This window comes from Hirundo rustica, chromosome 2 (genome assembly GCF_015227805.2).
Source record: "Hirundo rustica isolate bHirRus1 chromosome 2, bHirRus1.pri.v3, whole genome shotgun sequence".
NCBI classification, from domain to species: domain Eukaryota; kingdom Metazoa; phylum Chordata; class Aves; order Passeriformes; family Hirundinidae; genus Hirundo; species Hirundo rustica.
The window spans coordinates 83,416,585-83,443,446 of record NC_053451.1 but is presented as its reverse complement, the minus strand read 5'-3'; the positions used below and the strand labels follow the sequence as shown (position 1 = coordinate 83,443,446).

Below are 26,862 nucleotides of genomic sequence, written 5' to 3'. Positions count from 1 at the left end.
ATGCAATCCCAGAAAAAAATGTGTTATAACAACGTGCCTTCCTGTAGACTGAATACAATTCCTTGGAAAGAAGCTCTGTACTCACTGTCCTTCTGGTGCCACCGCACAGCGTGTAGGTGAACGCCACAGTAATGAAAGAGGAACTCGTGCTCCGAGTGTGCCGCCGTGCCGCGCAGCAGCGGCAGCAGATCCCGGCCGTCGATTACCCTAGCACGAGAAACAGACCATAGGGCTGGGGTGAGCTGGAAAGGACTGTGCTTCTTCTGCACACCTCTCCCTGGAACTGGCAGCTCTGGACAAGAAAGAGGATTGCAGAAAATGGCAGGTAGGGGCTGAATCTCAAAGGTAAAGGAGAGGTGACTGAGCTCATAGACCTTGATGTGTCTAGAAAAGCAGGACTGAAACAGAAAGCATCAAACTCTTAGAATGTGTTTCCGAGCTAGATTTTCCATTGTTTTGGGAAAGGAGGAATAAAGATGCTTTTGTTTGTACCTGTCCTGAGGCACTGCCCCTCCAGCCAAGTGAACTACTGTAGGATAAATATCCATAAGGCTTGTGGGTTCATCAATAACTGTGCCTGCAGGCAGCACTCCTGGCCATCTAAATATTCCTGGGACGCGGATTCCTCCTTCCCAGCCTCCCATAGCTTTTCCACCTTTCATTAAATAAAAAATAAAATTAAAAAAAGTCTGATTTAAAATACAGAGAATTTTTGCACAAATTTTATTGTATTATCATGTTACCTTGATGAGCTTCACTCTTTTGCTTTTGCTGCTAAGCTCCTACTGAGCATTACTGAAAGTGTGTTCAGTAGACCAGACCATGATAATCTGAGAATTCATGCTTATAAAGGACACCTGCCCAGGTTAGAATTTGCTACATTGTTACATGCCTAATTAGAACAAGACATATTTGCTTCTTGGTAATAAACCAGTGTCACTCCTTGAGAGTACAATCTTACTTAGGCCTTAGAGGTGTCCCAAGATTTTACTGGTTGTTGCTGGGTTGTCATTGTCTCTGACAGCTCTTACCTTTGTATATTCCATTCCAGCCACCCAGCTGCCTTTTGCCTTCTTGTCTTTCCAGCCATCCACCATGATCAGAGGCAAAGTAAACTAATGTAGTATCTTTCAAGCCTTCCTTGTCAATAGCATCTAGAACCTGGCCTGTAAACGCAAGAATATGGATATATCACAAAACAAAAAATGTCCCTCATACTACATAAATTTTAACCTCTGATTTGTAAACATTTACCAGTAAAGCCACTCATTATTTAATATCTTTTAAGACTGAGATTTGCAGTTATGATTTCATTGTCTCTAAAAGCACAGAAAATTTTTGATATGTAGCATCCACTTTTTTATTGGTATTTTAGCAAGGAGTGCAAGACCCACAGTCACAGACAAGAAACGTGTATTGTCAAGGGCAAAAACTACTATGAATTGTAAAAACATGGAAAGAAATTATGATCTAAGGTGCCAAAAAGTTAGATTCTGCATCAGTGGTGGCCATCGTGAAACATATGCAAAAAACATAAGGTTACCCTTATCTTACATTTTCTAGACCACAGATAGGATTTGCATTATATTACTGCATGGACACCATATGCATTAATAACAAAGTTCCTTTAAATTTAGAAATCATGCTTGAGCTATTTCTGATGTTCTTAATTATATATGCAGTGTGTAAATATTTCACAGGTTTGAAACCAAATTCTCCCTATATGTGTACCAGACTTCTCTCTCTTTTGCAAACGTGGGTCCTTTTGTCCATAATGACTAAATGATAAATAATTCTCCTTCCTCTCCAGAAAAACAGGCTGAAAAATAACATGAATTTGTTGTGGGTGGCATACCAATTAACATTGATGAACATCTGGATTTATGATTGTGGCTGAAAAATATTCAGTACTCTGCTTAATGTAGTGGCCACAAATAAATAGCTTGCTGCTTTTCCATCTGGAATTAATTTCCTTATCCATTTTATCATCTTTTGAAGTATCCTACTTAGAAATGACCATAAGAGCCTGAAATAATCTGGTCTTTAATCATAGAAAACCAAGAAATTCTCACATATTTGGCAAGAAGAACAAGACAGCTCCTTGACAGGAGCTAAAGGGACATGGTTAAAACTGGTAAACATTTCACCAAAAAGAAAAGCGAAAGAAATTTGGTCCAAGACTGGAGAAAGTAAAAAGCCAACACTATAAATTGACAGCATTCACATAAGATGGATAGATGTCCATGAAAAGCCTAGGATTTTTTTTTCTGCATGTTTTTAGTTATCTTTTTTGTTCTTTTAATAAAAACTTTTTATTTAGACCTAGGTATTAGATAGTTTGAGACATTGTTATATGCTATGTTGACTTACCCACCATCCAGTCCATCTCCTCTACATTGTCTCCATATAATCCATGTCTGCTCCTCCCAAGAAACTCCTTTGTAGTGAGGAGAGGGGTGTGGGAATGCAAAAAGGAAAGAAAGAGGAGGAATGGCTTGTGCTTATTTCTACAAAACAGAAATCAACACTGTGTTATTAGGGAGGAAGGTTCTCAATGCAGACAAGTTCTAGTAAAGATTATATTATTTCTATATAGATATTTCAACAATCCCTTCAGAAAACCCTTACTTTTTAAGATATTATAACCCAGTGATTAGGATCTGTCTGATAAGAGAATGTCGGGCCTTTATAAAATTATCCTTTTTCTACCCTGAATCATGGATAGAAAACTACCAGATTGAAGATCCACTTTCTGCTATTGTAAAGCACATCTATGCTACTGAAGTGAAGGCAGCAGGTTCATCTCCTGCCAGCTGTTGCCAACTTATCAGTCCATATGATAAGGCTACATCACAGCTCTGCTTCTCCTTCCCTGGCCTGGCCCACACACACATTTCTGACATCACCTGCTATTACTTAAAGCTGAAACGCTGGTCTCATTGATAGGTATACATATTTCTCAAATATAGCCTAGAAATATTCAATATAACTGATGGAAATTGGGAACTATAGTCAGCTTTAGTGAAGCTAGGAATACAGGGCATCCTTAAGCAGCAGCTTTTTTTTTTATTATTTTTATTACATGATATAACTATTGATATTATTTAAAATGAATAAAAATAACAGTACTTATAATCCTATATAATATTGTAAAAATTATAAAAACTTATGAAGACATGAAACAGGAAAGTGCTGTTTACAAGTTACAAAATGTGCAAGAACCAGAAAATCTGTGGTTAAAGGAAGTCCACTTTACCTTTCAATAAATGAAATGGACTCTCTCAAGATAAGGGATGTAGTTCTGTCTGTCACCATTGGCTGCTCAGTAATTCCATGGTTTCTCATCATAATGCAGTTCCAGTACCGTACAAATCCATAACTTGAGAACCAGGATATGAAGAACAGGAGACTAAACCCAGCAAGGCAACTCAGTGTTTTCCAGGGGACTGAAATCAAGCCGGTCAGTCTTCCAAGGACAGCAGTGAATGTAATGAGGCCAATCATTTGAGTGGAAAGCCAGAGTTTCCTTCTAAAGGCTCTGTCCATCTCTGGTGTTTCTGTTGGCTGGCAGTCACTTATTAGCGTAAAAGGCATCCCATAGAAATAGTCAAATCCATGTTTTAAAGGGTGATGGCAATGGTCATTGCGGGATTCACAGTTAACACCTTGATGCCACTTCCCTGAGAAAAGAGGTTATTTAAATATAAAAAGATATTATTTTAAAAGAATGTACTTTTAAAAACATATAAAGGCAACTAGAAACTGAGAAAAATTCCAAACTTGAGTAAAAAAAAAAAATTACCTTCCTGGTGACTTGACAAGCAGAAAAGAGGTGGAAGTTGTCCTTTTGTAAGCATAGGGAAAAATAACCTTGTTTTGTTGTCTCTTTACCTTCAAAGAGCTATGCAGACTTGTTCCTGGGAGGTTTTGATGTCAGGACTATGGCAACATTCAGTACCAGATTGGTAAGGGGAGATATGGATAGAGTAGCATATTGGAAGCTCATGGAACTGCCAGACAAACCACTGGATCCAGAAAAACTTGCACTCGGGCGATCAGTGTTTCTCATGAAGCTGTACATTTCTAAGTAACTTCGATTATCATTATATCTCCATATACTGAATGAGAATAAAATACTTTGGTTTTATATATTTGTGCCATTTATTTGTATTTAATAAAACTTTAAAATGTTAAAGCCTACTTCTTTTAAATACTGAAGTGTCATTTCCCCCACGAGATTAGACGGCCGCCAATGGCAAAAGAAGAGTCTGACTCTCTGGCTCCAGGTTGGATATTTCTGCTTTTATTCTTAAGTCCTGCTCAGCTTTTGGAGACCTTTCCCAATGGCTCACCGATGCCAGAGATTGCTGGCCCCTCCCCCGCAGTGGCACTTTCCCCCAGGGGGCAGGGCCCATAGGCAATACCCAATCAGGGATAAGTGGGAGGGAACAGGATTAGGTTTGCGGGGGATGGGCACTGCTGGGCAAGGACTGATAGAAAAGAACATTACAAATCCGATGAAATATAAACCCAATTAATGCATTACAACACTGAAGTCTTCATATATCAGAAGGAACATCTCTTGACCTTTTGTAACACAATTTGTCCTTCATTATGAACGTACCAACTACTATCATGGATGGCACATTAAAACCATGCCTTTGCTTCCCCTCCAGTCTATTCAAACAGACTGGTGTTTATATGTTCTGATAACATTCTGAATATGCCATAACATGCCTGGTCAAACAGGCACTTACATGGTGACAGCAAGTTGGCTCATTTGGTTCAAACACTGAGGTTTAAGTATGTCTGAATTGAGTGGACAAAATCTACCACTCATCAGAGGTTTAATTGCATTTATGCAGATATTGGATGTCAGATAAAAATGGACATTAGGAATTTCACTCAAAAACTATTTTGAAATCAATTCTTATTGTAGAGAGAGGAACTGTGCACTTCCAGGATGATATTATCTTCAAGAAATTGTTCGGTATGTTATTAGTACGTATAATAGCAGCCAATCCTGAGTTAGTTTCAATAGACTTGCAGTGCATTACAATAGGAGCAGAAAAACTGTCCCAGAGGAGAAAAATTGCTGCTTCTTGGCTGTAAATAAAAAGAAAGAATGGAAGTTCTAGCATATGTGGATGAATTGCTTTCAGCTAAAGTCTCTGCTCAGTTTACCTCCTGACATATTTAGAGCCCGCTGTTGAATGAAACAGTTTTGTAATCAATGCATACATGTGTTAGTCATAAATACAGGTGCAGCTAAAGTATTCTTGGAATTCAGATGCACTCCAACACCTTAATCTCCAGCTGAGGTCGATAAAGGTTTCTGACATGCTAGAAAAGAATCAAATCTCCAGAAGCTAAAGTAAGTGTATAATTAAGACAAATTAATCTCTGAGGGCATTGGTTATACAGCATTGGTTCTCTGACTACAAAAAACCTTCAAAACATTTCCCAAAAAATAATCTCATTATCACTTCAAGCTGCATGTTATTAATAGGATTTAACTTTGCAATTAAACTGGTTGTGCTCAGGGCAAAACAATCACAAATGATTCAGGTGAGACTACTTAGTGCTCATTCAGCTGTGGTGATATGGTAGGTGTTGTGTTAAGATTTTTTGCTTCATGACTTGAATGTAAAATTCTTGTGGTATGTTGTGTGTCACTTATCATTGGTGCTTTCCATCATCCCCCATGGTGCAATTAATCAGGATCTGTCAATGCGGTTAATCTAAGTGATGCTTTTGGCATCTGTAGTGTGATTTTAGCCGAGATGCCCAGAGGGAAAATGCCTCCCCATTTTCCTTCTGCGAGGCAAGCAGCACAACTCCGCTTCAGGGAAATTGCCTGGGGGCAGTGGAGACAAATCTGATTGTTTTGCTGGTGATGACATGCTGAAACCAAAATGAAGCATGCACAGCCTGTTTTATAAGCCGATTAAAAGAACTAAAATAATATCTCTACAAAACTAACAGGATCTTTATTAATGTAGAATTTAAATTGCTTGGAACACTTTTTTTAGTTTTGTTCTGTGTGGTTTAGATTTATTCTGTTGAATGAATACAAATCTATTTCTGCAGGAAATTTTAATAATAAATTCAGTTGGTTTGTGCAGTTAGTATTTTTATGTGCCAGATACAGATTTTGGATTTTGACATTTTACATGCTCAGATGAGGTAGGGCAAATAGCTGAAAAATCAGCCAGGAATGTTTGTGCTTTATCAGCCTGTGGAACTATGTGACAAATCTAAGATAAATAATTATTTGAAACAAGATAATGATCAAAAGTTACAACTATACTAAAAAATATAGTGCCATAAAATATAAAGTAAAATGAAATTCACATTTATGCTGAAGAAGGTAGTGGTTTTGGGCTGTACTGAAATCTTGGTGAACTACAGCGGCATGTTGCGATTGAAGAAAAAAAAAAAAAATCACAGTTTCTGTTTCTGAAGGGCCCAATCTTGTGACACTATTAACTGTCTCTAATGTTTTAAGTTACACCTGTTTCCTTTTATGTGAATCTGCTCTGAACTGTGTAAAACATCATCATGCATATTTGAATGGCACTCATGTTTTTTACTTCTTTTTAAATGAAATAGTATTGAACTAAGTATCTTATACCTGGTATAATAATATTCAGGAATTAATAACATTTTCTGTTACGTATTTTAACAACCACAGCTGTGCTTAAAAGTGGGTCAATGGTAAAAATTGCCCTCTTTATCATGCTTGTTCTTCTTAGAGAGGTACTTTTTGATCAGAGTTTCTTTTTACATATTATTCTTAATCAGGAAATAAAAATATTACAACTAAAGTACAGGCAAACAAATGGTTTGAGTGAGATGTGCAGGTGAAACACATTTAAGAACATCTTTAGGAGAGGAGTGCCCCCATACCTATCAATCCTGTGCTGTAGCCTTGGTGCTGCAGTATTTTGGCAAACGTGGTTTCATTCGGAGGAAGCCCTCCTGAGCCGGCATTCCAAAAAATAACACGGTAATCATTTATAGCGTCCATCCCTAAAAATGCAATAAAACCCAATCTGCGTAAGTATAAAGGGTTGGGTAGTTTTATCCAACATACTTTTTTGTTTCCTTCCTGCTTTCATTGAAACGATAGTGTTAAACATTTGTCCTAATGCTGTTTGCTTGGGAAAATAAATCTAAGACCCTGGATAAGATTAAGGAAGAGTTAAGATTCACCATAGTACCTTTTCTTTCTTCTTTGTATCTCTTATTGAGACTTTTTTTTTCTTTAATTTAATTTTATTTGGAATGACATGGTTGTATAGGAGATTTTATATGTCACCGTGGCACCTAGACTGTATGAAATGTACTTGCTTAGTGTGAATGTGAGGGCAGGGAGGAGCGTAAGGAGACTTCAGTCCTCTGTCAGTCTCAGACTCTAGCTCACTGAGGGCTGCCAGGGAGTTCAGGGTTTCCCTTCACAGTGGCATGGCTGGTATCTGACCTCTGAGCCCCACAGAGTAGCTATCTTCTGTTCACCTGCAGGTTTACACCCTACCATTTAGTGTTTCGTCCTGGCATACAGCGCTATGTAAAGTTCAATCTGTCATTGTAGCATTGAGCATCTCTGGCCCTGTTGTTACAGAAGGAAAGGGTCTGTACAAGCCCATGTGTGTTTTCAAACTACCTGTCTCAGTGGGAGCTGTCATGATAAAAGTAGGATGACATATCAGCTTCAAAATGCCTCAGGAATGAAGGCTCTGAAGATAATTTGCAATAGAACAAGCATTTGAGGTTTGCTGTTAGAAACATGTAGAGTTATTTGTTTTTCATACCTCTTCATCTCAGGGATGCAGTTTGACAGCATAGTATTTTTGTTTTTCAAAAACACAACTGGGAAAAATTATATTGCTGTCAAACTGTTATCTCCTAGGACAGATTAATTTTGACATCTACGTAAAGAAGCTTTCCCATGAATGACTTGTTCTGCACCTTGACTGGAGGGAATGGACACACATCTGCAAAGGCCTACCCTGCTCCCTGCAGGGCTGAGCTGCTTCTGACATCTGATGAAGAGTCACCTGTGACAGAAATTAATTTAACTAGTGTTTTGTAAATGTGTTGTTGCAATTCTTCATATTTTGTGTAATGACTTTTTTGAATGTAACAGTTTGCACTAATTCCATTCTGGAAGCAATCTGTACAGCAGAGCATCAAATGTTACCAAAATTGTGCCTTGAGGGAGACCAAGATGCTTTGCAGAGCTGGTTCGCTGTTCTGCTTCCCCTCAGATTGGTTCACAAATACCCTACAAATATAGAAGCCACCTCAAAGGTACTTAGCCTACTTGACACTTTGTGAGTCTCAGTGAGGGATGGAGTGTCTGTGACACCCCTATTTGCACACCCTCATTCCTTCAGTGCCCATTGTATGACATTGCTCTCCCCGGCAATAAAGCAATGCTTAAATGGTGTGTGGCTTTGCAAGGCAAACCTGATCGGAGGGGATATCTGCCAGTGAGGAAGGCTGCTCTGCTGGGGGTGCAAAGTGGAGCTGCAGCAATGTGTTGGGTCAGCTTCACTCCTTCCTTTGCCAGGCGATCGATGTTCGGCGTCCTAAAAATGCAACCAATGCCACCAGACAGCATCCAGAGAGTCTTTTAAGGGAATAAGAAATTAGATACTTATCTTTTGGAAGTTTCTTCTACTGGTATTGGAAGATGGCCAGGAAATATTTTTGTAGTTCACTTTAATTTTCTCAAGTGATGGGGAAATATTTCTCTTTTTCTTTCCTCTTTAAAAATCTGTACCTGGAATATTATCAAAACAACCTTTTTTTTTTTTTTTTTTTTTTTTTTTTTTTTTTTTTTTTTTTTTTTTTTTTCCCTGTGTACTATGAAGGGTCTTACAGAAATCATAGAACTGTAGAACGGTTTGGGCTGGAAGACACCTTAAAGATCACAAATTTCCACCTCCCCTGCCAGAGGTAGAGACACTTTCCACTAGATGAGGTTACTTAGAGCCCCATCCAGCCCAGCTTTGAACACTTCCAAGGACAGGGCATCCACAGCTTCTCTGGAGGACAACATGTTCCAGTGCCTCACCACCCTCACAGCAAAGACCTTTCATTCCTCCAGAGCTGCCTTTCCTACACCAGCTTCTTAAAGAGCTGTGTATTAGCCTCTGTGTATCAGTGTAATGGTAATTCAGTTGCCACAGGGTGACAGTGCTTGACTAGACAAGATGCTACATGACTTACAGTACAGATAAGGAAGCTAACAAGGTACATATCATGACATTTGTAGTGAAGGAAAATGAGAAAAATGGAAAGAAATCCTGCATGTTTTCACACTGTAGTGGCCATCTCTCATGGCAACATGAATTAAGCCACACGGTGAGTAAGCAGGTGAGAAGAGGGCATTTTGCAAGCAACTGTCAAACAACAATAACCACCACAACAAAAGCTTTCCTAGCACACTAGTTAATAGACGAGGTAATATCTTGCATTTCAGAATACAATATCCCCCTCTTCCAATTCAAGATGTGCCTACTTCTATTTTAAATTAAATTGAGCTTCAGTTTTACAGTTTTGTTTTTGCAATTATCAGCTCAATGGTGTTCACAAGTAGGCAAAACCTGCAGTAGGATTTTGAAAGATCCTGGCTGATTTGTTGCTTTGTACTCGTACTGTTATGGATTCCTCCCTCAAAGACATGCTGACAGGAAACAACATCTGCAGCGAGGTTTCTTATTCTCTAAGGGCTTTTGCCAGTGGTGCAGTCGGGGGAAACTTGGCAAAGCAGCTGCTGTAGTTCCACCCTTCAGCAAAACTGCCATCTCAGTTAGCTGATAAACATTCCTCCTCAAAGGAGCACTAGGTCTGCTTCCCAAACTGCTATTTTGAAATCCTGCCATTCTTTACACTGCAGAGAACCAGCTGCTAAGAGAGACCAGATACTTAGTCTCCCTGCTAGTATACCCCAAATGTGTACAAAGAAAATCCATGCCTTGGGGATGATGCTGTGGAGGCCTGGCTTTAAAGAACCCTCTCAGCTACCTATGATCACCATCCGCCTGTCAGGAACTTGCTGACTGAAGCCTTTCAGGGTAAGATTCCAAGAACATTGCTGGACGAGGGGAGGAATCATAGCATATTTGGTTTTACTCAAACACATTGCAAGCCAGCAGGAAATACTGCGGCACAATTTTCAAAGAGAAGGCAAATTCTATGTCCTTGATGCTGAAAAGAGAAATATTTCCTGGTATTTTGATTTGAGACTGGGAAAGAATGGTAACATAGAATTAAAATGAGGTAATTAGGCTTGCATGTTGAAAGAGGGGACAATATTTCTATCTTTAGGTATAGCTGTTTTTTAAGTGTTAGGCAATTGAGGAATACACAAGAATGGTTGTCATATTTCCCTAGTAAAGCAGTGCTACACAGCGGAGCTGGCCCTGGGAATGCCCTCCAGGCTGAGATAATCCTGAGCAGAGGATTTCACATTTACATTAAATATCACACCAGCTCTGTTCACCCTGGAAGTCAGTTTCCTTTACCTGATAGTATCATTCCCATAGCAACCTACATCCCCTATGCCGAGATCATCAGCCAGCAACAGGACAAAATTTGGCTGTGTGATGGTGGAGGGCTGTGTGAATGGTGCTTGCAGAAACAGACCAAAAACCAGGAGTGTAACCAGGGGTGACCTGAAACACAGAAGAGGGAAAGAAGCCAGTGACCTGGCCATTCATCACTCCCCCTGCACATGGAGAGAGACCCTGTGACGTGGGCTTGGCTGCAGACCAGACCACGCTGTCCAGACACAGAGGGTGTGCTGAGTGTCTGCCATTTACCCAAACTGGTGCAATGAAGAGGAAAATTTCAGGACCATAACTTTAAAATCTCCTTTTCTGATTGTTTCCAAGTTTCCTGTGAGCGGTCTCACATGGGAATTTACATGTAGCAGATGACTTCCTTCATGGCTTTGGATGTTTATAAAGAGTTGCTCTGGGAAGCTGAGAATGGGATCAACTTCCTCTGACATAATTTTTTTCCCAGACTGGGATCTTTGGGTTATGGAAAAGTTAATAACAAGAAAAACAAACGAAAATCACATTGTGAGATAAAAAAAATGCTACTCTTTTATATGACAGTATTACATCATTATTAAGCATCACTCACTTTAGATCTAAGTATGGTTTTTTTCTTACCAATGAGATGCTAGTTGCCAAATCATTTCTGCATTTGGAGCATTCAAATTCTGCAAAACCAAGAGTACTTTGTCATAGTTACATCTTCTTAGTAGCAAATGCAATAAAAAATAGATTAAAGACTTACTCAAAGCCTGTTAACATTCTATTTTATTTACTCCCGTGCATCTCAGATCAGACCCTAAATGAAGAAGAGTAAAGGCATTAATGTTATTTATATTGCTAGCCTTTCACTTATTAGAGTGATTTTTCTTTTTTGTGTAAAGAAGTTTATCTCAAAATGGCAAAATAATTCTATTTTCTTACATGAATCATCTGTATAAAAATTTTCAGAAGGGAAAAAAAAAAGTGTTTTAAAACCCAGTCCTCAATATTTTTTTTTTCTATAATGATAGACAGTAGCAGCATTGTGCTTTTTCACGTTTCCTTTCAGGTTTGTAAGAGGTTTTTTTAGTTGTAGAAATTCTAGTCAACTTTTTTCAATTATTATAACTTCTTGGAAGAATTCATGACTTCTTGTTATTTAACTCTGAGAATGAAGAGGTTTCTCTGGGGCTTCTTCTTTTGCTGTCAAGACAGTGAGATAAACTATTTGAAGACTTTTAAGTAGGAGCCGAACGAGCTTTGTTCTAAAGCTTCAAAATAGACTTCTTTGAAATTTATCCCACACCTGGCTGAACTGCCCCAAGCACCTAATTTTATGAATTATGTTTGTTTCATATTTATTTTTATTTTAAAGAAATTATGTATTAAGCCATTTAGTTAATATTCATAGTTCTTGCATTTTATCCATCAACAGTACAAGCTTAGAAGAGAAAAATTAGATTTCTGTGCTTAGAAAACTGGCATCCAAACAACTGCTTACAAGCACCAGAACTGGTGCAGCATTGCTATCTAGAGATACTCAGTTTCCTGCATGTGATTTTATGCCTTCGCTGCATGCTAAGTAGTTACAGGAAAAGTATAAGAGAACATCTCAGTCATCTCTAACATTTACGTTCTGTGAGCCTCCAAAACAGTTGAAGTAAAAGACAGTTGGAAAAAATAATGGAATAATTTAATTGTGCAGTTGGTTGTTACTAACTGTCTGTGTTTCACAGTAGAGACACAGATTTAAAGCACAGCCTGGAGCTCGAGGCTGAGCTTCCCCAGAAGCTGCCTGTAAAATAGCAGGCAATACGCAGAAAACAGCTGCTGGTTTATGATACTGACTGGTATTGTCCCTGTCAAACCATTTCCTCAGTGAAAGGTGATGAGAATCCAGGCAGAGAAACTGCAAGGAAACAGTCCCCTCTGCTATCTGAGCAGAATTCGGCTTAAAACTCATTCCTCCCTTTCCTATTGTTAACTCCTCCCTCAAAGTTATTTATTTTTTTTTTCCTTTGTTCATCTATTTTAATAATCCTGGGGTGAATAGCTTGCATATCTTTCATATATTATTAATAGTTTTTGTGTATTGGTTCAAAGTTTATAGCCGGTCTTTACCTCCCCAACAAAATACTTACAAGATACTAAAATCCCATAATAGAAAATATTCATGTTTTTAGTCGTACTCATACACGCCCTTCTTGAAAACAGTATGCATTTGTGGCATCAGTTTGGCAACACTTGGCAAAAAGCCACACAGTTAAAACCACTCAATTCAGTACTGTTCAGCCTGTGAAAATTTCTTTTAAAATTACCATTTTGTAGATTTGATACAGATAAAGCCCAGACCTGTAAACACATAGACTCCAGTTCTCTCTTTGTACACAGTCTTGTACGAGAGTAACGCTTTTGTACAGGGAAAAGTATTTTAAAAACTTCCTTGAAATATTTTTATGTACAGAAGGAAAACCAAAAAAAAATCCAAATAGCTGTTAACATTTTGCTGTGCACTTCCCAACATAGTAAAGGAGGAATACAGTACCTGGTCAAGTTATGTTGAAAGCAGGCAGCTGAAAGGCTGGTGGCCGAAAATGATTCCAGATTTTTCTCAGCACAAGGACTGCTGCTCCTGCGCAGCCTTTCTGAAGGCAGCCCTGGAGCGGGGCCTAGCTGCACGTCCCACTGCTCACCGCAGCGAACGCGCGCAATGCCAGAGCTTCCAAGCGGCCGGATGCTCTGGCTTGTCGTGGAGTCTGGAGCTGCACTTCCCCCTGCTGTTGGCACAACCCTGACATTCCCACAGCGGTGAGGGCCCAGCTGGGGAGCGTCACAGACACAGCTAAAATGCTTTTCTGCCTGACCTCCAGTCTCTCAAGGGACGGGAGTGATCTCCCTCAAGTCTGAGACACTCCCGTGAAAGGTACCGTGAATAACAGATCCCAATAAACTTCTCCTCACTGCCACCAAGGAAAAGAGAAAATCGCCGTACTTACAGAGCAGCAGTTCTTTGTTGTGGAAATAGAAACCGAGCTAATTTCTTCACTTTATGGCAACCCGGAGTGCACGCTGCAGTGAGGTGATTGTCTCTGCTGGGAGAAATAGTTCTAGGGTGGGGAGGAAATGCCGGTAAGAGGCTTGAATTTTCTCTTCCAGAAAATGAGTCATTCATGTTCAGTTCTGAGTGCTGCCTGTTTTCTAGCCATTGCTCGAAAGGACAAATTATTGTTACATGCTGGCTAACACTTACTTTCTTGGTTTTTTTTCTTATGTGAGTCCTCTTGTACTGAGTGGTTTGGGACAGCATGAGTTGAGACCCAACAGCAATCTAACTTTAATAACAGAGAGTTTCCTGCATTTTTGTATCTTAAGAGAGAAAGGAGGTGTGGTGAGGTGGTAACAATTGCAATGCTCAGGTTGGATTGCTAGTGGAGTATCTCTAAGGCAAGTTACAGCACCATAGGTGATCCCTTCCCTGTCCCTCCCACCACGGCATTAGCATGCTGGAGTGGTTACAGCTGACATTCATAGAAGAAGTGATGTGTCTGGTTTTGCTTCTCTCAGTGTCTGCTTTCTGATTCCCTCCTGCATTACAGAATCCCAATCTGTACCTCTCTAGTTCCCATTCCCCTCATTGAGCCTTTAGCACCTCAAGGATTCATTCAGGTGTGCAAGATTTCTTGTTGTCTGATGCCCCCTACTGCTGCATGTTTTCTAAAAAGAAACACCTTCTGCGTTGCTTCTAGGTTTGTCTGTCCAGGTTGCAATCAATCCCTGCAGGGCCCTGCTCACTGAGAGAGCTTTTTTTTTGCGGTTGGGTCCATCTCCACAGCTCTCCTATCCCTGTTGCATTTTCTCCAGGACTTCTTGCAAATTCTATAACAGAGAAACACAAACTATAACTGCTGTGTTATTTACTAAATTTAGGATACAACAGAAAATTGAATGTATGTCTGCAGTTACACTACAGGAACATGCCTTTGCTGTCTTTTATGACAGCCCTCTTTAAACACAGAGAGAGCCAGACCAATTTGCTGCTCTAACTAGCACTTGCTGAAGTCTGGCTGCTGGGAATTGCCACTGGGCACACCTATAGCATTATGAAGTTAAAGGGAGAAAGCATGTGCTTGTGCTCTGAAGATTTTCAGAGTGACAGCTTCAGAGTGACAACTCATTTTGGTGTTTGATCTTTGAAGGAGGGAATGGTGAATGCCCTTTCACTGGTGCTACTTAAAGATGACATTTATAAAAGGTCTAGGCAAAGCTAATTCTGTTCCCAACCAATGCACTGAATTTACACTAGCTGCTTTTCTGAGGGAAAATCTTTTAAAAGTCTGTATTTTTTCAAGATGTGGAATGAATGTTGAATTTTGCAGAAGCCTTGCATACTCCTGTTTTTCCCCTCGTTTTCCTTACTGAGTACTGGAGACAGTTAACACTCTGTGATGCTTTAAAGGTTCTCCAACGTCTAAGAGATGGAGGGCCGTGGTAGCGGGGTTTGATGTAGGATATGATGATTAAGGGGCTCCCTCTAGTGACTACTGCCTTCTATTCGTTTCAGAGTAACGGTGGATCCATACCCACCTTTCTAAAAGGCATTGCACAACGGTATTTTGATGTTATTTCTTGGAACTCTGATTTACACAAGGTGTTCAATGCCTGGATGCTCAGAAGCAGTTGCAGAGCCTTGCCTGTCGTCCTGGAGCACGCAATACAGGTTTGAAACACCGGGAAGAAGCCTGGTTCATGTATTCCAGGACTGCTCTGCTACATGACCCTAACTGAAGGACGTGGGGATGAGTAGGAGAGGTGCTTCAAAAGTGCTCTCCTGGTCTGGGGTAAAGCATGAGGCATGCAATTCAGATGCCCCAATTCCTGTCTAAGGCTCGACTTACAGCTGGTAAGTAATGTAACTAATATACTTAGAAGGCTGTAATGCAATTAATCGTCCACATGGTTTCCAATAGGAGACCTAATCCAGTGCTGTTTCCTCCTGCACCACAGGATGGGTTCATATCACCTGGGTTTCACTACAAAAAATTCACTGTTCACATCTAAGCCTGCCCTCCAGGCTCTGTGATCAATTGTGAAAGAGAGACACCTTGAGGGCAGTCCAGCTGTCCTATAATGCTATTCTAGGATGAGATGAAACATCCTTCAGAGGTTCCAGTCTATCTTTAATGCCTGTACAGAGAGAATTTATATGGCTTTTTATTCCAGATAGATTGGAATTGGTTAAAGAGCTACCAAACCATATTGTTAGTCATTCTAGAAAAAGATCAAACAAATGAATACTACCATACAGAGAAAATTATGAAAGCTATTTTTATTACAACATTTCCAATAGTGTTCTGAAAGGTGAGTTTTTATTTTTTTAAGTTTAAGGAAAACCATCTGATTCAAATGTAACAATCCTACTATTTGAACAATGGAGATGCCTTTAATTTAATTTCTAAAACCTGAATACTACTTCTTATTCTCTTGGGATTGAAGCTGTTAAAAGTGAAGTATTTAGTTGTATTTTCAACTGTAATAGAAAAAAAGCATAACCTAAAATGTCTGAAGAGTAGAAAGTTAACATTTGTAGGAAGTTATACTCTTTATTGAATCCTTGCTGTGTATTTCTTAAGACATCCAACTTCAAGGCATAAAAAGGCAGTGACACATACATGTTATCATACATGAGATCAAGTGGGTCCCAGGAAGCCCCATGTGAGTACTTTGAGAAATGTGTTTTTTTTCTGCAGGATTCATGAGGCCTCACCTCAAATCCTGTGTTCAGTTTTGGGCCCCTCACGACAAGGAAGACATTGAGGTGTTGGACCATGGCCAGAGGAGGGCAACAATGCTGGTGGTGGATCTGGAGCAAAATCTAATGAGGAGCAGCTAAGGAGCTTGGGGTGTTTAGTCTAAAGAAAAGGAGGCTCAGGGAAGACCTTATTGCTCTTTACAACTTCCTGACTGTGGCAAGGCAAGAGTACTTGGTCTTTTCCCAAGTATCAAAATAAATTATCATTATGATAATGTTGAAAATGTTGAAAATGTTTCAAGTTGTGCCAGGGGAGGTCTAAATTAAATACTAGGAAAAAATTCTTCTTTGCAAGGGCTGTCAAGCACTGGAACAGGGAAATGGTTGGGTTACCACCCCTGGAGGTATTTAAAAGTCATGTAGATGTGACACGTGGGGACATGGTTTAGTGGTGGACTTGGCAGGCTGGGTTACTGATTAGACTTGGATGATCTTAGAGGTCTTTTCCAGCCTAAATAATCATGAGATTCTATGTCTCAGTGAGAATGTGTGGGCTCCAATATAAACAAAATAGTGAAAACAGATATAGTGAAAAGGGTTTCTGGAATTTACATGAAACAGAGTTTGCTGTGAAACATTCTTCCTATGAGGTTTTACTGTACAAAGACAAGGAGAATCAGTTTTGGGAGAAACAAAGCCCTTCACAAGTGCAACCTACTTAAGAAATTATGATTCCCAATGATAAAAGAATATATGTTTACTACCAGATATCAGTTGTTTCTCATCCATGTGGTGTAAGCATTCTTTTTTCTCTGTTAGCCACTGGTACCTGTACCAGTACAAACATTTGGAGATTGAGAGATGTGTGAATTTCCTTGAGATAAACATTTTTCTGAATTTTACTTTGGCTGAATGAATAAATTGTAGAAAATGTTTTTATTATAGTGTTCGAAGATAAAGCAACTCATACCAAAAGTCTCTTAACCCTGCACCATCTGCAACTGAGAGAGGTTCAGAATCACCACGGCAAAGTTCTAGGACAGACACACATAGGCACAGAAGTCAGCAGTAAACTGAGCTTTCTCATTGCCATTACCATAAATTTGGGAACTATCAAACAGGATTTTGGCTCTTATCTGTATCATTGCTTTTGGATTTCAAGTAAGGCTGAGTTTCATCATTGCAACTTCTGTCTTCACATGCACAGCTAAATCTTTCCTTCAGCTGTGAAGGACTGTCTTGTGCTTGCCCCTGGGAAGGGGATGCAGCTGGGCTGCCTGGAAGCAGGCCCAAATTTGGTAAGCCTGAGATGGGGGAAATCAGCAGCCCAGCTGAAGTGCATGTATACCAATGCACGCAGCGTGGGTAACAAACAGGAAGAGCTGGAGGCCATGATGCAACAGAAAAGCTGTGATGGAGTTACCATCAAGGAAACGTGGTGGGATGAGTCACATAGCTGGAGCACTGCACTCGATGGCTACAAGCTCTTCAGAAGAGACAGGAAAGGGAGAAGAGGTGGAGGGGTGGCTCTTTATATTGGGGAGGCTCTTGTTGCCATGGAAATCAAAACTAATGATGATGAAGTTGAATGCCTATGGGTAAGAATTAAGGGGAAAGCCAACAAGGCTGACATCCTGTTGGGAGTCTGTTATTGTCCACCCAACCAGGAGGAAGAGGTGGACAACTTATTTTATAAGCAGCTGGAGAGTGTTTCAGGATCATCAGCCCTTCTTCTTGTAGGTGACTCAAACCTGCCAGACATCTGCTGGGAACTTAATACAGCAGAAAAGAGGCAGTCCAGGAGATGCTTCAAGTGTGTGAAGGACAACTTTTTGTTGCAGCTGGTGTGTGAGTTCACCAGGGGAAGGACTATGTTAGATCTGTTGTTTGCAAATAGAGATGGGCTGGTGGGAGATGTGGTGGTTGGAGGCCACTTGGGGCAGAGTGATCATGAAATTATAGAGTTCTCGATAATCGGTGAAATCAGGAGGAACACCAATAAGACTTTTACATTGGATTTCCGGAGGGCAGACTTTTGCCTGTTTAGGAGCCTTATTCAGAGAGTTCCTTGGGAAGCAGCCCTTAAAAACAAAGGAGTTCAGGAAAGGTGGATGTGCTTCAAAACAGAGACCTTGAGGGCACAAGAACAGACTGTCCCTGTGTGCCGCAAGACGAGTCAACGAGGTAAATGTCCAGCCTGGATGGGCAAGGAGGTTTTGAAGGAGCTTAAGAATAAAAAGAGGATGTATCATCTTTGGAAGGAGGGTCAGGTCTCAGGAAGTATTTAAGGGGGTTGATAGGGCATGGAGGAAAGATGGCTGTAGTCAGCTGCGGTTTGGTCTCTTTCTCCAGGCAGCAACTGACAGAACAAGAGGACACAGTCTCAAGCTGTGCCAAGGGAAATTTAGGCTGGATATTAGGAAAAAGTTTTTTATAGAAAGAGTGATAAAGTACTGAAATGGTCTGTCTGGGGAGGTGATGGAGTCACTATCTTTGGATGTGTTTAAAAAAAAATTGGATGTGGCACTCGATGACATGATCTAGTTGAGGTGTTAGGGCATGGGTTGGACTCAGTGATCTTGAAGGTCTCTTCCAAGCTAGTCATTCTGTGATTCTGAGCCATGCCATTTAGCTGCCCTGGGGTATATGTGTTGGTCGAACATTTGACATGAAGAAGATTTACCCATGGTGATTCAAAAGCCTACAGACTGCTACGGTTTAGGCTGCCTAAATAGCTCTGTGAAGTTAGGATGGATTGTGTGCTGGGACTAAAATGACTTGCATTTCATCTGAATCATACTTTTGTGGCTTCCAGTACTCTGGTAACACGTTCAGTTTTCAGAGTGCTTGTGTATCTCTCTACTTAGGAGTTCACTAAAAATGTTTTTTGGACTACCACGGCCAGTTCAGAGAGCGTGCAGATGAAATTCCTAACAGCCTGTGTAGAGGCAATGAGTCTGCTCCCAGGGTAGCTTTTGCTGCTGGGTGAATGAGTAGTGGAAATTAAATCTGTGTCTGTGTGTTGAATAAATGCATGACAGCTCAGTTGAATTGAATGCTGCTGGTCTCAGTTTGGCAGGAAAAAGGATTTTGTAACAGGATTAAGGAGAAGGTTCTGACTATCTAAAGCAGGTGCAAATAGGCAGACACAGAGGCAAAACTTACCACTGCCACTGCTGAGGATACCCCCAAGCCGTACTTGAGACCTGAATCTTTCTTGCTAAGCAGAAGAAAAGGCCTTATTCATCTGCAAAGTCAAAGTAATGCAGTATTATAACTATAACATGACTGGGGGTTTTGATTTTGTCCAGGAGAATTTTTTTTTTTTTTTAATGGAAATAGAAAGGAAAAAAGAGAGAAACTATTACACCTGTGGAGTTGGCTAGTATTTAAAAGTATTTGAGAGATTCAAATACATTCATTTTCATATATAAACTATTGTACAAATAGTTGAGAGTACTTGCACGCCTCCCCTCTATACAAAATATCCTGGGTAATGTCAGCTGGTACAGCCTGTCTCTACAAGAAAGGTGCTCCATTCCTCTCAACATCTTCCCCCAGGCTCACACCAACAGGTCCTTATCCTTCCTGTGCTGGGGACCTCAGCTGGATGCAGCACTCTAGCTGGGGTCTCACCAGAGCAGAGGGGCAGAATCCCCTTCCTCAGCCTGCTGCTTTTGATGCAGCCTGGGACATGTTTGGCTTTCTGGGCTGCAAGTGCACACTGATGGGTCAAGCCCAGCCTCTCTCCCACCACCACTTCCTAGTCCTTTTCAGTCAGGCTGCTCTTGAGCCGTTTAGCCCCTTAAATGCCAAGTTACAGATCATGCCATGAAGATTATCCTCTTCAATTTGTTTTAATATGCCATTATCTGCTTGTTCTAAATTTGGATAGCTACATTGTGAGGAGTTAACTTGAGTGTCTTTTAGTCACAGAGGAAAAAAAAAAAGTATGATTCACCTCAGCCATTAATCATTTACATAAGTAAATGTGTCAAACTGACACAGAAGTGTCTGTTTCTCCCCGTGGACTACCAGATAGTTACTTCAAAACATGGAGGCATCCTCATGGCAGATGCTGATATCTTCATTAACTCAGAAGAACCTTGTCCTGAGCATTTAAAGAAAGTCAATGTGATCTCCTCTATTCAGAACCATTAGAAAGAAAGAAAAGAAAGAAAGAAAATTGAGCAATAAGGCACTGTTTAACCACATCAGTGTGTAATGTTGCCATTCTGCCTGTCTCTTCTGCACAGACCAGGAGTTTGTGCACCCAAGGGATCAGTTTTTAGATTTGCTTTGTGAAGCAAACTAATGAATATATGTAAGCAATCACCATCTCCAAAGAAGCAAATATTTCAGCAGACTAAAACAACATATCAGCTCTAAAGCTGTGAATTAGAGAGTAGGATCAAAGGGATGGGGTTTGCATTATTCCCAGTTTAACAGAAAAGATGTTCTCAGCTAAAATGAAAGGTGTATTAGAAACTAATGAAAATGTGAATGCAGCTACAGGCAGTCAAGTAATGCCTTCAGAGAGGTAAGATACTTATGGCAGTACAAGGACTTATTTTTCTTCTTGTCTCTGATATTAAGTCAAGGTGAGGAAATGGATTTATAGAAAATTTCTCAAATCATCGGCTTCTAAATTACAGAAAAAAAAAAAAAATCTTCTTTCCACCCTTGTTTTTCAACCTGGGTAGCACGAAAAAAACAAAGCAAAGCATTTGGCTTTTCAGATGGTAGCGAATGATCCATTCATGGTGGGAAATTATAAATTGAATAAATTATAGTTTCTCATACCAGGCTGAGCTTACATATACATTAAGAGTGTGTAGACTCAGATACGCAAATAGAGAGAAGAGAGAATTAATAACAAGGTGGGCCTAATCCAATTAGAATAGTGACCAAAATTCCTAAAATGTTTGTGTGTGTTGCTGTGATTCTTGAGGCTATACTGAGCAGGACCAGGAGTTGGATTTTGATGATTCTTGTAAGTCCCTTAGAACTCAAGATATTCTATGATTCTTCATAGAATTAACTCATAATTAATCATAGAATCTGGCAGAAATGCTTACTTCACTGGCACTGGTGTTCCAGGAGCTTTCTTGTTCCTTTTTCATTTTTTCTTTCTGTTTTTCTCATTTTGTTTTTTCTCATTTTCCACTGGCAGTGTCAGCAGTGATCCCCTGTGTGTGAAGGGGAGAGGTGTTTTCGCTGCGGCTCGGTGTGTGTGCACTGCTGCTCTCCGGTGGGGACAGACCGGCCGCGCTCTGCTGAGCACAGGACTCCAGCCCTCTGGGAGTGGTGAGGATCATGATGATGGTGTGAGGTTATCCATCAAAAACTAATGATGCAGACAGTAAAATTTTCTGCTTTCCCCCCTCCCCCCCACCTTTTTTTTTTGTTTTGTTTTGTTTTGTTTTTTTTTTGTTTTGTTTTTTCCCCCACATGTTCTGAGTATAGTAATAAATGCAAGAGAGTAGAGAGGTAAACAAAGCTGGATAAAGGGATCCTGGATAGAACAAGTAAAGAAAGAAAGAAAATAAGTGATGGAAAAAAGTAGCAGACTTCATGATTCTCCTGTTTCCACTGCTCATTGCATACACTGATGGTGGAAGATGCACTTCCAGCAGCCTAAGAGGTAGGAAATTGTACCATCATCCTTTTACAGACAAAGAATGTCAGACTCAACCTCATTTCTCATCAGTCCTGACTCACTTCCAGTGTGGCAGCCCGACAGAACATCATTGGTATTATTCTACAGGCTGAGCACTGGCAATTTTGGCTGGTATTTGTGACTGATGATTGAATAAAGATGCAAGTATGACCCATCAGAACTTCCTCTCAAAAAAATTACCAGTTAAGACTAAATGCCAGACTAACACAGGACTGAAAGGTTGCGTGGAGCAGTGGGAGAAGACAAGCAGCAGTAGCATGACAGTCTGTTGTCTCATCTTCACTCATCCCTTCCACACAGCTACGTCTCAGCTACCTCTCCCACTTGCCATCAAATCGGATATGCATTTCACCCCATCCACTCCCTTTGCTCTTATTAACCCTTTCTTGGGCTGGTGGGGAGATGGAAAATCTACTCTTTGAAGGAAAGAAAAAAAATCAACAGTGTTTATTACAAAACAGACTCATTTAGTTTTTCAAATCCCTGTCATCCTTGTGACTTAACATGGTCTGAAGACAAACAAAGCCAGGTGAGAAATCCTGAGATGGCAGCTTGCCACCAGAGTCTGTTGTCCTCTGCAACACTTTCCCCCTTACTCTTCCCACTTTAAAAATGCTAGGTCTGCTTTCCAGTGGTGCCAGGAATTATGAAGTGGCTGTTTTCAAGTTCCCTTAATGTCAAGACAAACACTTTCTAGGCACAGGTAGAACTGTCACCAACCCTTCCACAGCTACATTAACTAGTTTCTATGAGGTTTGTGGGGAGTGAAGCTTCCTTTTTTAACAGAGGAAATAGAAACAGGCCTCTGGATATCCTGTCTCCAATCTCCACTAGATGTTTCAATGCAAAGTTAAATGCTTGTAAGTGAAGATGGACCAAAGTTTTCTTTGTAGTCTCAGTCCTACTGCCTCAGTGCCTACTGCTAAGCAGCAGTTACTTTGTATACTCTCATATCATCCTTCCCATTAAGATCCCTATCACATGGAATGCACACAACATCCAGTACCCAAGCAATGACTTAAAAACTTTTCCTCACTCTTTTTCCAAAGCATGACTCTTGGCTGACTGCACACTTCTAACTATGTTTGCCTCCAGATCTGAATTTATTTCCCCTGGGGTTTTTTCAGAATATTTGTTGCTGTAGTATTTCCACAGCAGACTTCTAGCAGAAATATACGACCCTCCATGTATTCAAAGCATGCTCCTGCTAATTTCAGTTGCAGCTGTGTGTTCCAACACTTCTGCAAATGAGACCACAAGGTCATCAGTCAGTCAGACAGAGAATGAGGAACATTCACTCAGTGACCACTTGTGAAAATTCTTGTTTAAGGAACTCTACAGCAAAGTCTAGGGCAGTCTGGAAATTTTCAGATGAAACAGATCTTTGTCAAAACCATGGTTTGTGGAGCCCAACGTGTTCTCCTTAAAATATTTCAGTCTGAACAAACTGTCATGAAACTGAAAATTGTGTCTGGGGGGAACTCAACTTAGACTTCCAAAAGGGCTGTTAACTGCTGAGCAGGGAAAGTGGAAATCTCCAGATCCAAAGCAGCTCATCAAGACTCCTCCCTAGGCTGAGAAGCTTTGGAAAGCAAGTACCCTGAGCACAGCTGGGAAGGAGAACTCACATACATGTTGTGATACAGAAATTCCCGCAGCCATTGGAATAACTGACATTCATCAGGACAAGAGATAGGATCTCTAGACCGGCCAACGAAAATGCTTGTGGAAATGGTTTTAAGTCAAAACTAAAATAACTCTAGCCTTAAAAGGAGGGGGAAAAAAAAATAAATCAACATCTGTGGAAAGTAAACATGACTTTTGACCCAGCTCTCACTGACAGAATGTAATTCTGATTTAAACAGGACACTGTAATTTCTCTTTTCATATTCTGCCTAATTTACTACTTTCTTTCAACATTTCTGAAATACATTTCTGGCCTTCAGCTTAAAATCCTTTCCATCGATATCCCATTTTCCACAGGATGAAATATCTTCTTTCTATCCACTGAGTGAACTGGGGAGGGGAGCAGGAAAATAAAAAGTCAAAGAAAACTTGCAAGAGAGTGAATGAAGGTTATTACTTGGCCACATGGTTTGATTCAATTTACACTCTTAGGTTTGAGGTCATGCAGTACCTGATGACTACTAGGAACTTGCTGTGCTTAACTGGAACCTGCCCTGCTCGGTACATAAATGTTTGCTGATCCTGTTGAAGCACACACTGAGGAACCTGTGTTTCATTTGCACTCAGGAAATGAACACCCTTCCTACCCCAGCAGGACCTTTTCTGACCCACAACTTTCAGTCTTTTCTCTGTCTCTCACATCTCCTGCTTTCTTATCGAGAATCAGCCAGAGGAAAGGGATCATTTAGGAGGCCTGCACTTCATCTTGCTCAAAGAAAGATCAACACTGAATTCAGATTATGCTTCTCAGGGATTTATCCAAAAAAATGTTGGAAATCTGTGAACAACCTGCTGCAGTGTCTGACTGCCCTCCCCACGGTGTGGCTCTTCACTCGCTTCCAGCTCAGATTTTGGCTAACACATGGCTCATGCTGTGTGCTATCCCCTGATGTATGCTGGGGTCAGCACTGTTCAGCCAAAGCAAAGGCAACATGTATGCTCCACACAGTGGCCAGAAAGGGCTAAAGGTCCTTATGCAGCCACTGTCACCTGCAGCCTGCTCTCCTGCAGCCATCATCTTAGATGTTGTTTATCTGGCAATCTCTTCAAAACCTGCTGACGCCCGGAAATGGTGCAGACCAAATGTCCAAGCTGGTGGGTGTCAGCTTACTCAAACAGTTTTTAAAGTGGCTGCAGAAGCAGCTGGATTGCTGAGGCTTTTGTGCTTCACAGTGTGACACCTGTGCCATGGCAGAGGAGGAAGAACAAGAGCTCTCCCCAGCTATGTTTTGCTCATGGATGCATGAGTTACAAGTTGTGAGCTGTGAATAAGAGAGCTTGTGAGTTAGAAATCAATCAATCAATCAATCAAATCCCAGCTAGGGTCTCTTCTGTCCAGTTCCAAGCTCCAATTTGTTTTTCCCAACACTGCTGGGATTTATGTAACCTGCAAATTCCATGAGAGTCTTTCTACATCAAATATTTACCTTCCCTCTTCCCTGCATTTGCATCAACTTCCTTCTCGCTGCTATTTGGACTGATCTTGAAAAACAAACTTAGACCTTATTGATGTAATCCAGACACAAAACTGCTGGGAACATTTCCCTCTTCTTTTTGAAAGTTCCAGAGATAGAATATGCTTAACATGACAAAGCATAAAATATTCTTCAAAAGCATATACTCTGTGAGAGTCCAGAAGAAAGAGAGGAAGGAAGAAAGAAAACTCTTTCTAAAACAAAACAAGACCCACGTTATACACATTTCTTCTTTCAAAGCAAAATCCCTAGGCCTTTCCAAAGAAAAAGTAGCCAAAATTTTAAAATGAATTCCAAAGAACACCTTTTTTCTTAACCTCATCTTTAGAAGAGTAGTACTTTGAGGGCTACAGATAACCCAAAATAATTCAACCTAAGACACAAATCAGAGATACGGAAACTGTCAGCTCCAGCAGTATAAGCTTGGCAAAAAATATGGGACCTCTGAAATGAAAGTCTTAAATTGGCAAATGCTGAGCAATTTGAGAAACAGTCAGATATAGGAGAGTAATGAACATACCCAGTATGTTGGCAGGGTGTGTGACTGCACATTACATAAAAGAGATGAGATACATATTACTTTAAATACATTATATTGAAAGCAGCTATATATCTGGCAACTGCACATTATTAAAAAGGAAATAATGTTACAACTTCACACTTTGTGTTGAAATGCATTGGAAAGAAAAGGTCCCTTATGTTTGCCACACTGCTGCTTAACACCACATGTAAAAGAACCAGAGTATGCACACAGTTTGTTGCATTTGCAGAAACCTGTCTTAAATGCTAGATATCCTTGATAAAAATGTAGAATATTATATGAACCAATTAGATACTCATTTCTGTCCATCACACTTAAATACCTCCAAAATGCATAATGCTTCGCTAACTCCCACTCACTGAAGTATGTGTGTGATGGTGGTCTGGATGCACTTTGCTACCTTCTGTATCACCAGCTTGTTAGCAGAATGATCAGGGATGAAGTATTCTCTTTCCTTTATGCTTTTATCAGAAAATGCTGATCTGTTAACACTCAACTTTGTGCAGAAGTAGGTTAATTTTGGGAAAATAAATTTTCTCATGAAGCCAGTAAAAAGCTAATCTGACAGCATCAGAACTGCCAGATTTGCCAGCAGAAATATCTGAACAGTCTGTCAACTTGCACTCTGCACACATGTGGGAGTTCTCGTGGTTCACAGAAACATGGTTCATGGTTTTTGTGAAGAAAGTTGAAGTTCAGTTTCATCCATCTAAGGAAGGGAACGGCTTTGAAAATTTTTCTTTCAGAAGACAGAAGTTTTCCTCCAAGCCAAATCATGTGCCAGACCCTTTCCAAACTTCTGCACTTTGCACATTTGTCAGCAGCAGAAGGAAGAAATCCAGCCAGGGAAATGGCTAAAGCTAAGCACACACAAGCCCACCAAAACCACTGGGGAAGCTTACACAATGAAAGTTAAATTTGCAAGTTTAGCTACCAAGTCTCTGGGAAAGCAACAGTAACAACATATTTTTTCCTATAATCAGGAAATGCTAAAATCAACAAACTTCTGATGAGAGATTCTGGGCATCATTAATTTACTTCAGTAATAACAGACAACTTGCTGCTTGCTGATAGCTGTTTTTCCCACATGCAGCATTAGACAACCCTGGTTAAATGGAGGGCTCCTGTACAGGATTTAAAATGCCTTTTGGCAAATTCAGCACATCAAAGTTTAATAA

The 26,862-nt window shown here is 40.3% G+C and overlaps 1 protein-coding gene across 10 annotated transcripts in view; it reads right to left on the bottom strand.

Annotated features, from left to right (window-relative positions):
* Positions 1-13,976, bottom strand: part of LOC120765775 (arylsulfatase D-like) — a 34,300-nt gene extending 20,324 nt beyond the window's left edge. For 4 of the 10 annotated variants that reach the window (XM_040090978.2, XM_040090982.1, XM_040090963.2 and 1 more), the window contains exons 1-13: positions 13,804-13,970; positions 13,550-13,660; positions 11,317-11,370; positions 11,190-11,239; positions 10,833-11,045; positions 10,536-10,685; positions 8,473-8,594; positions 6,910-7,032; positions 3,257-3,680; positions 2,371-2,507; positions 1,032-1,166; positions 493-655; positions 86-207 (exon numbers count right to left, since the gene is read on the bottom strand). In XM_040090978.2, coding sequence (XP_039946912.1) covers positions 86-207; positions 493-655; positions 1,032-1,166; positions 2,371-2,507; positions 3,257-3,680; positions 6,910-7,032; positions 8,473-8,594; positions 10,536-10,685; positions 10,833-11,023 — 1,567 coding nt within the window. In that variant the 5' untranslated portion in view covers positions 11,024-11,045; positions 11,190-11,239; positions 11,317-11,370; positions 13,550-13,660; positions 13,804-13,970. Of the gene's footprint in view, positions 1-85; positions 208-492; positions 656-1,031; positions 1,167-2,370; positions 2,508-3,256; positions 3,681-6,909; positions 7,033-8,472; positions 8,595-10,535; positions 10,686-10,832; positions 11,046-11,189; positions 11,240-11,316; positions 11,371-13,098; positions 13,468-13,549; positions 13,661-13,803 lie in introns of those variants that run through there. The other 6 variants (XM_040090989.2, XM_058424086.1, XM_040090992.2 and 3 more) reach the window with 6 other exon arrangements.
* Between the last annotated feature and the right edge of the window lie 12,886 nt (positions 13,977-26,862).